Consider the following 11,479-nt stretch of genomic DNA (forward strand, 5'->3'; position numbering starts at 1 on the left):
ACTGTGTTTAATAAAAATCAAAGGAGCAACAATCGTTTTGTCTGGCTCAGTCTGCAGAGGGAGCCTGCAGCAAGACGACCCTTAAAGGTTAAAGCAACAGGGACAATAAACCCCTATTAAACAAATCAAAATTCATAGGCTTTTGATGGGTAAATCCCAGTCAATGTCCATTTCACCCACACACACAACCCCAGGGGGAAAGGCGCTTCTATTAATAACTGTCAAAACAGAGAGCTAGGCAAAGAAAAAACAAACCTGGCTGCTTGAGAACATGGTTGAATGTGAGCTGAGGCTATTGACTCAGCATTTGGGTGAAGGGTTTTTAAGCTTTCACTTTTCCATCTCAAACCCTCTAGGAAATCATTATTGCCTGACTCCCCCTCCCCACCTGCCTTCGAACTAACCGCGAGACGAGCCGTCAAACTGACGGAAAAGTAAAAGTCGAGATCCGAAACCAAATTAAAAACTCCATGGCGGCCAAGCCTTGAGATGAACAAGCCATAATTCACAAGCAATAAAACTAGGCGCTAGCTTTGCAGCTGCTCTGGGTGACGGTCGAAATGGAGATTATGTTTTTTTATGGCCCTCAGTGGCGTGGAAAATTCACCCCCGTTACCAAGCCGGCCTAAGCCCGCTTAGTAACGGGGGTGTGGAGGCGGCTAAGGATTCTTCCTTCCACCTCGCTACCGTCGCTCGGCAATCAGACCCTTTCAACGGGCTGTTGGAAGCGTCACCGCTCCTCCTGATCAAAGTCTCTTGTTTCCAGTCCTATCCCTCGGACACTGACCCAAACCAGCGGGTTTCAATCCCCCCTGAAGCCTGCACTGTTGACCCCTGGCGGCCGCCTGAGCCCCACATATCGGTGGCTCAGTTCCAGCTTGGCTTGTTTTTTAGGATTGGGTTGAGATGGAATCATGGAGCCAAGCGGGAAGGTGATGGGTTGGGTTGTTTCTGACACCAAAGAGGCCAGTGGAAACTGGGTTTGAAGGGGTGACAGGCGTGGAAGGGGGAGGCTGGGGGGATTCTGGGTAAAAGACGGGGCAGCCCACATCAGGCGAGAGCTGTCTTTATTAAAAAAGGGGCCAGGCGGGCACGGGAATCCCAGAGGCAAGGGGGCGGCATTGGTCTGTGGGAGGGGGTGCAGAAAAGGGGGGGGTTCCTGCAGCGGGGGCTCAGTCGTCCCATTCATCATCCTCATCCTCGTCCCCTCCGTTGTCCTCGCCTTCGTCTGCGGGAGGAAGAGGAGGGTGAGCGGGTGCAGGGGGCGGGGCGGGGGGAGGAGGGGGCCCCCGTGGCGGGTTGGGGCGACTCACCCGAGGAGTGGATCACTTTGCTCCGTTTCTGCATGACGTGCATGAGCGCCCCCACCAGGCCCTCGGAGCTCTGCGCGGGCGGCGGGGAGTCCAGCATCTCGGGGGTCTGCAAGGCAGGGGGGTCAGGGCCCGCAGCACCCATCCCCTGACCCTGCCACCCCGGCACTGCCGACCCCCTGCCACTTCCCCCACCCTCACCCAAAGCCCCTTCTAACTCCCCCCTCATCGCCCCACACAGCCAGCCGCCCCCTCCCCACCCTGCTCCCCTCAGTCCATATCCCACCCCGTCCTCTACTCCCTTAGCCCCCCATCGCCTCCTTCCCCACTCCCAGCCATCCCCCCACCCCTCACTTTTTCCATCCCTGCCCCCCATCACCTAACTCATCTCCCCTCTTCCCTTCCCTCATCCTGCCCCCCGTCTGCCCCACAGCCCACCCCACTCACCTTGTTGAGCTGGATGCCTTGGCGGATCTGGTCCAGCAGGGCCCCACGTCCCTTTGGGGCAGTAGGGGCCTGAACCCCGGGGGAGCTGAGCCCCCCTGAGGGAGGTGGGGGAGGAGGACAAGGTCCTGAAGAGACAGGAGGTGGAGGGGGTGGCGGGGGAGGTGGGGGTGGAGGAGCTGCCCCAGCAGGGGGCGGAGGAGGTGGGGGACCAGACCGGGAAGAAGGGGGAGGGGGCCCACGAGGGGGAGGCAGTTGTCCCCTGGGGGGCTGGGAGGGAACAGCCCCCCTGTTTGGTGCAGATGAGGGGGGCGGGGGGGCACCTGGAATGGGGGGCAATGGGCCAGACCTGCCCCTTCCTGAGGCTGGGGGTGGGGGGGGAAGGGGCCCAGACCGAGTCGGGGGAGGCGGAGGAGGTGCCGGACCTGTGGGGAGAAATAGCTGCAATTAAAACGAGGCCCTTCGCCCCACACCAAATCCCCTGAGGATTCCAAAGCGCCACATGGGGAGACTGAGATGCAGCCACCGCTGGGGCAGGGCAGAGGGAGAACGGCTGCATATAACGCCAACCCCGAGAGGCAGCCCCCTCTGGGGAAGAGGAGCTGGGGAAAAGCGGCCGCATTTCATGTCCCAAAGGGAGGGCTCACCCTGGCGTCGAAGCTCCTCCTTCACAGCCTCCAGCCCGCCTTGGCCCTCGATGAAATCGTAGATGATCTTGGAGGTCTCTGCGTCGGTCAGCTGCGCCTCGCTGATCCCAGCCTGGGAGAAGAGCGTCTTCAGGTCGGGGTCCAGGTTATTCACCTAGGAGAGACACATGGAGAGGAAATCCAGAGACAGGCGATTGATGGATCATGCCTTAAATTAGCCCCGCCCTGTAGCCAGCACTAGGCCCCAGGCACCCCCTCATTCTGACCCCCTAAAATCCTGACCTCCGAAATGCAGCAGGCAGCTGGGGCTGTTCCTGAAAGGATCCAACTGGAAAGTTATGGCAGCTGTCCCACCCCAGAGCTGGCTTCATCTCCGTGCCAAGCAAGCCGTCCCCATGGTGTGTTATATGCAGCTGTTCCCAGCTGCCCTGCCCCAGAGATGGCTGCATCTCAGCGCCAGGGGAGCCTTCCCCATGTGGTTTTATATGGGGCTGTTCCCAGTTGTCCCAGCCAAGAGGTGGTTGCATTTCAGCACCAGGTGAGCCTGCCCCAGGTGGTGTTATATAGGAGTGTTGCCACCCAGCCTACCCCAGTGGTGGCTGCATCTCAGCATCAGACGGGCCATCCCCTTGCGAAGTCTCGTGCCCAGATTATTGGCCGCTGCCTCCGAGGGCCGACAAAACACGGGGCCATCCACAGCCCCAAGCTGTGACACTCCACAGGCCTTCTGTTAATTCCCAACTGAGCCCCACGGAACCCATCCCATCTGGAGTCCAAGAAAATCGGGGGGCTAGGACCAGGCCTTGCGCCAGCCGGATCCTGCTACCTGCAGCAGCGCCCCCAGCTGGCTGCGCCTTGCCCTTGTCCCGAGGGCATGCTCTAACCTGGCCGCTGCCAAGAATAGCCATGCTGCCAGTCCCCCAGTGCCTTGGGGGTAGGCTCAGAGCCAGGGATCTGCCCCTAAGGACAGGCAAAGATGCATGGGGAGAAAAAGATGTGTTTGGAAAAGGAGGGGGCACAGGGAGGCAGTATCTTAGGCAGTCCGGGCTCAAGTGAACTGCACGTTTGCTCCCCTAATGCTCCATGGGGATGACTCCCCATGCACTGAGTTGCAGCCACCTCTGGGGTGGGGCAGTTGGGGAACAGCTGCACATAACGCTGCTTTGGGATAGCTGATCTGACGCTAAGATGCAGCCACTTCAGGGGCAGAGCAGCAGGGGAACAGCCATGCACATCAATTGAAGCACAGTCACCCAGCACATCAAGTCCGGTAGTCACAAACACGAGGGAACACCCTTTCACTCCCTCCCCCCCATGCACAAACATTGCTAATGCCAAAGCTTTGCCCCCCAGCCTGTCCTTGGCCCCCTGCCCTGGGACCTCCCATCCCTTGGCCCACGGGGACAGCCCTCTGCTGTCTCTGGAGCTACATACATCAAAGCCGGTGGTGGGGTCCCATCCCACGTGGGTGACGTGCCTGTAAATGGAACAAAGATTAGCCAGGTGCCCTGCCCCGTTCCCTGCCCCCAAGCCAGCCAGCCCTTGTCTTGGGCCGGGCGGAAGCTGGCGCCCCCCGGAGGGGACAGGCCCCTGTCCCATTCCCTGCCCCCCAAGCCAGCCAGCCCTTGTCCTGGGCCGGGTGGGAGCCGGCACCCCCCGGAGGGGACAGGCCCCTGTCTCATTCCCCGCCCCCCAAGCCAGCCAGCCCTTGTCCTGGGCCGGGCGGGAGCTGGCGCCCCCCGGAGGGGACAGGCCCCTGTCTCATTCCCCGCCCCCCAAGCCAGCCAGCCCTTGCCCTGAGCCAGGTGGGAGCTGGCGCCCCCCGGAGGGGACAGGCCCCTGTCCCATTCCCCGCCCCCCAAGCCAGCCAGCCCTTGTCCTGGGCCGGGTGGGAGCCGGCACCCCCCAGAGGGGACAGGCCCCTGTCTCATTCCCCGCCCCCCAAGCCAGCCAGCCCTTGTCCTGGGCCGGGTGGGAGCTGGCACCCCCAGGAGGGGACAGGCCCCTGTCTCATTCCCCGCCCCACAAGCCAGCCAGCCCTTGTCCTGGGCCGGGTGGGAGCCGGCGCCCCCTCAGGCCAGCCCAGTGCCCCGTCCCCCTGCTCTCACTTGAAGCCGCTTGGGGCGCCGATGTCAGCCTTGGAGATCTTCTTCTTCCCTTTCTTCTTCTCAGCAGCGGGGGGCACCGGCAGCCCCCGGTACCGGGACGAGGTGATGTCCGGGTTCTGGATGTCCATGGTAATGAGGTTCAAGGAGGGGGAACTCGGCTGTTTGCTGGGACCTGTAGGAAAGAAAGGGGGGGCTGTGGGGAGCAGGGCCGGGGCTCTCCCCTGGAGGACAGGGAGCGGGCGGGGGGCTTGGGTAGCCCTTTGCAGACCCCCTCCTCCGAGCGCTTACCGTTCATGTCCCCCCCGGCAATCGGGGATCGGGGCAGCGTCGTCCTGCGCTCTGGAGGAGGCAGAAAGAGCCGTGTTAGACCTGCCAGCCCCTCCCCCACGGGAGAGCTTGGGGGGCTCAGCCCCGCCCCATTGCGCAGGGCGGCGGGATCACAGGGGACTCACCTTCAGGGACTGGAGGGGGGGGTGGGGGCAGCTGCCGCTTCTCTGAGGAAAGAGCAGAAAGCGCGTTAGGATACTGGCCCAGGGGGGCCAGGGAAGGGGCCCAGGGCCCTGCCCCTCCAGGGGGGCCAGCGCCTGCCCTGCCACTCACCCATCCTGTGCTGGCGCTTCTGGAGCTTCTCCTCCACCACCATGTGGAAGGCTCGAGCCTCGGCCTCGTCCGCAAAGTTCAGCCCAGCCTGGCATTCCTGGGAGCAATCGGCACCTCGCCAGTCCGGGGGGGCTCCACGCCCCTCCCAGAGCCAGGGGAGAACCCAGGCGTCCAGCCCCTTTCCCCCTGCTCTAACTGCTAGGCCCCACTCCCCTCCCAGAGCCAGGGGAGAACCCAGGCGTCTGGCTCCCGCCCCCCCTGCGCTAACCACTAGGCCCCACGCCCCTCCCAGAGCCAGGGGAGAACCCAGGCGTCTGGCTCCCGCCCCCCCTGCACTAACCACTAGGCCCCACTCCCCTCCCAGAGCCAGGGGAGAACCCAGGCGTCTGGCTCCCACCCCCCCTGCGCTAACCACTAGGCCCCACTTCCCTCCCAGAGCCAGGGGAGAACCCAGGCGTCTGGCTCCCGCCCCCCCCCCTGCGCTAACCACTAGGCCCCACTTCCCTCCCAGAGCCAGGGGAGAACCCAGGCGTCTGGCTCCCACCCCCCCCGCGCTAACCACTAGGCCCCACTTCCCTCCCAGAGCCAGGGGAGAACCCAGGCGTCTGGCTCCCACCCCCCCTGCGCTAACCACTAGGCCCCACTCCCCTCCCAGAGCCAGGGGAGAACCCAGGCGTCTGGCTCCCGCCCCCCCTTGCGCTAACCACTAGGCCCCACTCCCCTCCCAGAGCCAGGGGAGAACCCAGGCGTCTGGCTCCCGCCCCCCCTGCGCTAACCACTAGGCCCCACTTCCCTCCCAGAGCCAGGGGAGAACTCAGGCGTCTGGCTCCCGCCCCCCCTGCGCTAACCACTAGGCCCCACTTCCCTCCCAGAGCCAGGGGAGAACCCAGGCGTCTGGCTCCCGCCCCCCCCCTGCGCTAACCACTAGGCCCCACTTCCCTCCCAGAGCCAGGGGAGAACCCAGGCGTCTGGCTCCCGCCCCCCTGCGCTAACCACTAGGCCCCACTTCCCTCCCAGAGCCAGGGGAGAACCCAGGCGTCTGGCTCCCGCCCCCCTGCGCTAACCACTAGGCCCCACTTCCCTCCCAGAGCCAGGGGAGAACACTGGCATCCTGGCTTCCCTCCCCCCTGCTCTAACCCCTAGGCCCCACTCCCCCCCAGAGCCAGGAGAGGTCCCTAGCCCTACCTATTATTTGTTACCCTCAGTTTTCTCCTTTTATCCCGTCTCTGAAATTGTGTCCCGGGGGCGGGGCTCGGTTTGGAAGCCCCGCCCTGCCGATAGACCGGAGCCCCGCCCTCACACCCCGCCCTCCTGGGGCAGATACTCACGTCCCCGGGGAAGGTATGGAAATAGGCAGACACAGCTGAATAGGCCTCCAGGCTGCTTAGCTCCTGCTCCCACGTCAGCCTGCCCTCCTGCAAGAGAAGGGAACCCTGGCACACGCCCTGGGGGTCTCGCCCCGCCTCCGGCAGGGGAGCGGGGCCAGTGCTTGGCGCAGGGAAGCCCAGACACCCGGGTTCTCTGCCCAGCTCTGGGAGGGGAACGGGGGCTAGTGGTTAGCGCAGAGGAACCAGGACTCCCGGGTTCTCAGGGCTGGGACTCACCTTGAGACTGAAGAGGCGGATGAAGTAGGAGCGCCGGGGGTTGTCTTTGACCAGGCAGAGGACCCCGCAGCCCTGCTTGCCCCAGGCCTGGCTGTTGGGGGGCAGGGCCAGGTACAGCTGGGCCACGGACGTGGCCAGGGTCTGGGCCAGAGACATCCGAGTTACAGAGAGATGGCGGCTGATGCAGCCAGCTCTGGGGTGGGGTGGCTGGGAACAGCTGCACCCTGCCTGACTACGGCTCCCCAGGCTGACAGTTCCTGTCCCCGTCTCCAGTGTTGGCCTCAGGCGTCCGGCGGGACCCCAATGGGCCTCTCACCAGCCCCACAAGTGCCATTTGCATGGCCGAAAGGGGGCCAGGAAGCAAGGCCCATCACTCCTCTGCCAGCCCAGCCCAGCCCCCCAGCCCTACCGGTGCCCCTCACTCCAGCCCCCCCAGCCCTGCCGGTGCCCCTTGCTCCCAATGAGCAGCCTCTGACAGCCCTGGGCTTCCCCTACCCAAGATCTGGGGTTCCCCTTACTCCAGACTTACACCGCCCAGCCCTGCCAGAGCCCCTCACTCCCACCCCCCAGCCCCTGCCCCCCCTAGCCCTGCCGGTGCCCCTCACTCCCGCCCCCCAGCCCTGCTGGTGCCCCTCACTCCCGCCCCCCAGCCCTGCCGGTGCCCCTCACTCCCGCCCCCCAGCCCTGCCGGTGCCCCTCACTCCATGGGCCCTCACCGTGCATTTCCGGCCCAGGAGCTCAAACACCTGCTGGTTTTCATGGTCCAGGAGGAGACAGGAGGGGACGTTCTCTTGCGCTCGGGCCCCGGCCCGGGCCCCTCGGCTCATGCTGGCTCCTGGCACCCGCCCCAACAGCAGGCTCTTGGGGTCTCTCCCCTCCCCGCTCGCGACCCGGCCAACTTCCGCGTCACATCCAACAGGAAGCGCAACAGAAACCACCGGCCAGGGGAAGTTGGGCTCTGCGAACAGTCCCTGCCGGGGCTGGGGGAACAGGGTAGGGGGGTGGGAGCAAGGGGCCCCCGCCGAGCGGGGGGGAGATGGCGCGGGCCCCGCCGAGCAAGGAGCGCAGGCTCCTGGCAGACTCAGGCAGTGTTGTTTCTGCTGGGGGCAGGGTCCTCTGCAGCCGTTTTGGGGGCGGCTGGGGCGGGGGGGAATTTCTGAGCCCAACGCGCCTTGTAGGTGGCGGGGATCCCCCCAAGCCAGGCCAGGTGTGAGGAGGGGCTTGGTTCCAGGTGCCTCTCTATGGGGGGTAACGTAGTTAGGGCTTCCCCCCACCTTTGTATCTGCCCTACAATCCCCCCAATCCCTTTTCATCTGCCCACCCTCCTCCCTCCATAACCCCCCACTTCCCCCCACCTGCCCCCTCCCAGAATGTCTCTCCCCCCGCCCCCCACAAAACACTCAGGAAGGGGAAAGTCCGGTTGCTGTTTATTGAAACCCAGAACTACCGTACAGAAGCCACCGGCGCCCTGCGTCACGTTCACATTGCGTTTCTTTCCCCCCATCCCGCCCCCCACGGGGCTTTGTGCTGGGGGGGAGCAGGAGCAGGCTGGGTGTCCAATAGAAAGAGCTGGCCACTGCCAGGGGCTCTTTTATCACTCCCCTCCCGAAATCTGGAGCCTCTGGAATTGCGTGAACCCAGGCAGGATCGGCAGGCCAAGGTGCCGGGGAGACGGAGGTTTTCGTCAGGGGAGAGATGGCCCCAGAGCGATCAGCCCAGCCGGGCACCCAGTCTAAGGAGTAGAGCCCTGCGAACCTGCCAGGAGCCGTGGCTGTGCCGGCAGAAATCCATGGCGCATGGAGGCAGACACGAATTTTGGAGCGAGCACACCGGTGGCTGTGGAGAGCCGCGGGACTTTTGCAGGTGCCAGTTTTGTACCCACCCGGAGTTCTGCTAAGAGGGTTCTGAATTCACCAAGCCCAAGATACCAACTCGGGACCTTTCCACCTGCATCCCCTCCTCCCCTGCAACATGCAATACGAGCCACAGGCAACGCCAGGCCCCCAAAAGGAAACCTGACCCTTGGGAAAGTGGCCCCAACATTTTAAAAAGGCCTCAGATCTGGGCAAAAATCCCGCTTTGTGAATGGGTTTTTTTGGTTGCTTTCTCGTCAGGGAACGGGCATTTTGCGGGGAGGGGGAGAAGGGCAGCAACGTCCAACAAACACAGAGCCAAGATGGGGGAGAAGGGGGTCATATCTTTGATCAGATCGAGTCCCGGAGGAAGGACGTGAGCCCCGGGGAAGCTCCGAAACGTCTCTCCCCCCCGCCAATGGCGACCCCATAAAAGGTATCTTTGTCACTCGGAGTTGGATTGTGCTGCTGAAATCTGGGGCGAGGGGGGTGTTCCCCCACCCAGCTCATAAAACATGATGGTTTTCTTCGTCTCTGGGCCAGACCTGGAATCGAAGGGCTGTATTATGTCGGGGAGGGAAGCCCCCACTTTTTCTGGAGAAATCAAAACATGGGCTGGGGATTTGTTTGAAAGAAGGAGAATTTTCTGGTTTGAGGGGTTTGGATTTGGGGCGGGGGGAGGGATTAGGGGAAGGACAAAAAGCCGGGGAAAAGAAGCGTATTTCTTGCTCAAACGCTTCCTTCCAAAATGAAGGCCCCAATGTCGGGCCGATGTCGCTCCTTTGGGGGGGCAAAGCAAGATACGCCCACAGCACAAGGAGGAGGAGAATAGGGGAGCGATGGAACTTCGTCACTGGGGCTTCCTGGCTCCCAGCCCTAACCACTAGACCCCACACCCCTCCCAGAGCCGGCGCGAGACCCCGGGGTCCTGATGCTATACAGAGCCCCTTCCTGCCAAAAGAAGTGCACCTCGTGCTGCGTGTACCCGGACGCAACCATGATCACGAAATAATAGTGTTCATGATCTTAAGGAAAGGTAGAAGGGAGACCAGCACAATTGAGGAAATGGATTTCAGGAAGGCAGATTTTGATAAGCTCAGAGAACTTGTAGGTAAGGTCCCATGGGAAGCAAGACTGAAGGGAAAAACAACTGAGGAGAGTTGGAAGTATTTCAAAGGGACGTTGTTAAGGGCCCAAAAGCAAACAATTCCGCTGTGTAGGAAAGATAGAAAATATGGCAAAAGACCAGCTTGGCTTAACAAGGAGATCTTGCATGATCTCAAAATAAAAAAGGAGTCCTATAAAAATGGAAACTAGGACAACTAACAAAGGATGAATATAGGCAAGCAACACGGGAATGCAGGGGCAAGATTAGAAAGGCAAAGGCACAGAATGAGATCAAACTAGCTACAGGCATAAAGGGAAACAAGAAGACCTTTTATAAATACATTAAAAGCAAGAGGAAGACCAAGGACAGGGTAGGCCCACTGCTTAGTGAGGAGGGAGAAGCAGTAACAGGGAACTTGGAAATGGCGGAGATGCTCAATGACTTCTTTGTTTCGGTCTTCACCGAGAAGTCTGGAGGTGTGCCTAACGTAGTGAATACAAGCAGAGAGAGGGTAAGTTTAGAAGATAGGATACACAAAGAACAAGTTAAAAATCACTTAGGAAAGTTAGATGTCAGCAAGTCACCAGGTCCTGATGAAATGCATCCCAGGATACTCAAGGAGCTGATAGAGGAGGTATCTGAGCCTTTAGCTATGATCTTTGAAAAATCATGGCAGACAGGGGAGATTCCAGAAGACTGGAAAAGGGCAAATATTGTGCCCATCTATAAAAAGGGGAATAAGAACAACCCAGGAAACTACAGACCGGTCAGTTTAACGTCTGTCCCAGGGAAGATAATGGAGCAGGTAATTAAGGAAATCATATGCAAACACTTGGAAGGTAATAAAGTGATAGGGAATAGCCAGCATGGGTTTGTGAAGAACAAGTCATGCCAAACTAATCTGATAGCTTTCTTTGATAATAAGGGAGAAGCGGTGGATGTCATATACCTAGACTTTAGTAAGGCATTTGATACGGTCTCGCATGATATTCTTATTGATAAACTAGGCAAATATAACTTAGATAGGGCCACGATAAGGTGGGTGCATAATTGGCTGGATAACCGTAGTCAGAGAGTTGTTGTTAACGGTTCTAAATCCTGCTGGAAAGGGATAACAAGTGGAGTTCCTCAAGGGTCTGTTTTGGGACCCGTACTGTTCAATATCTTCATCAATGATGTAGATATTGGGATAGAGAGTACGCTTATTGGCTACGTCTACACTGGCCCCTTTTCCAGAAGGGGCATGTAAATTTCACTAGTCGTCGTAGGGAAATCCGCGGGGGATTTAAATATCCCCCGCGGCATTTAAATAAAAATGTCCGCCGCTTTTTTCCGGCTTTTAAAAAAGCCGGAAAAGAGCGTCTAGACTGGCCCCGATCCTCCAGAAAAAGTGCCCTTTTCCGGAGGGTCTTATTCCTACTTTGAAGTAGGAATAAGAGCCTCCGGAAAAGGGCACTTTTTCCGGAGGATCGGGGCCAGTCTAGACGCTCTTTTCCAGCTTTTTTAAAGGCCGGAAAAAAACGGCGGACATTTTTATTTAAATGCCGCGGGGGATATTTAAATCCCCCGTGGATTTCCCTACGACAACTAGTGAAATTTACATGCCCCTTCCGGAAAAGGGGCCAGTGTAGACGTAGCCATTAAGTTTGCAGATGATACCAAACTGGGTGGGGTTGCGACTTCTTTGGAGGATAGGGACATAATTCAAAATGACCTTAGCAAGTTAGAGAAATGGTCAGAGGTAAACAGGATGAGGTTTAATAAAGAGAAATGCAAAGTGCTCCACTTAGGAAGGAACAATCAGT

General features: G+C 60.1%; 1 protein-coding gene across 1 annotated transcript; it reads right to left on the reverse strand.

Moving 5' to 3' along the window:
- Positions 1–1,050: 1,050 nt before the first annotated feature.
- On the reverse strand, positions 1,051–8,013 carry WAS (WASP actin nucleation promoting factor). Its single transcript, XM_075918624.2, has 12 exons — positions 7,430–8,013; positions 6,714–6,854; positions 6,438–6,524; positions 5,110–5,206; positions 4,962–5,003; positions 4,798–4,848; positions 4,510–4,681; positions 3,836–3,878; positions 2,402–2,555; positions 1,758–2,179; positions 1,314–1,419; positions 1,051–1,228 (listed from the first exon to the last, which is right to left on the reverse strand). The coding sequence occupies exons 1-12, from the start codon at positions 7,538–7,540 to the stop codon at positions 1,173–1,175; spliced, it is 1,482 nt and encodes a 493-aa protein (XP_075774739.1). The 5' UTR covers positions 7,541–8,013; the 3' UTR covers positions 1,051–1,172.
- Between the last annotated feature and the right edge of the window lie 3,466 nt (positions 8,014–11,479).

Source organism: Pelodiscus sinensis, chromosome 18 (assembly GCF_052426305.1).
Source record: "Pelodiscus sinensis isolate ZL-2025 chromosome 18, ASM5242630v1, whole genome shotgun sequence".
Classification (NCBI taxonomy): Eukaryota; Metazoa; Chordata; order Testudines; family Trionychidae; genus Pelodiscus; species Pelodiscus sinensis.

What these genes read in the sequence shown, in the direction of transcription:
- WAS (XM_075918624.2), bottom strand. Translation starts at nt 7,540, where the DNA reads ATGAGCCGAGGGGCCCGGGCCGGGGCCCGAGCGCAAGAGAACGTCCCC. An exon ending in TCCATACCTTCCCCGGGGAC is followed by an intron (nt 5,207 to 6,437) that starts GTGAGTATCTGC and finishes GATTGCTCCCAG; the next exon opens with GAATGCCAGGCTGGGCTGAA. An exon ending in CAAAGTGATCCACTCCTCGG is followed by an intron (nt 1,229 to 1,313) that starts GTGAGTCGCCCC and finishes TTCCTCCCGCAG; the next exon opens with ACGAAGGCGAGGACAACGGA.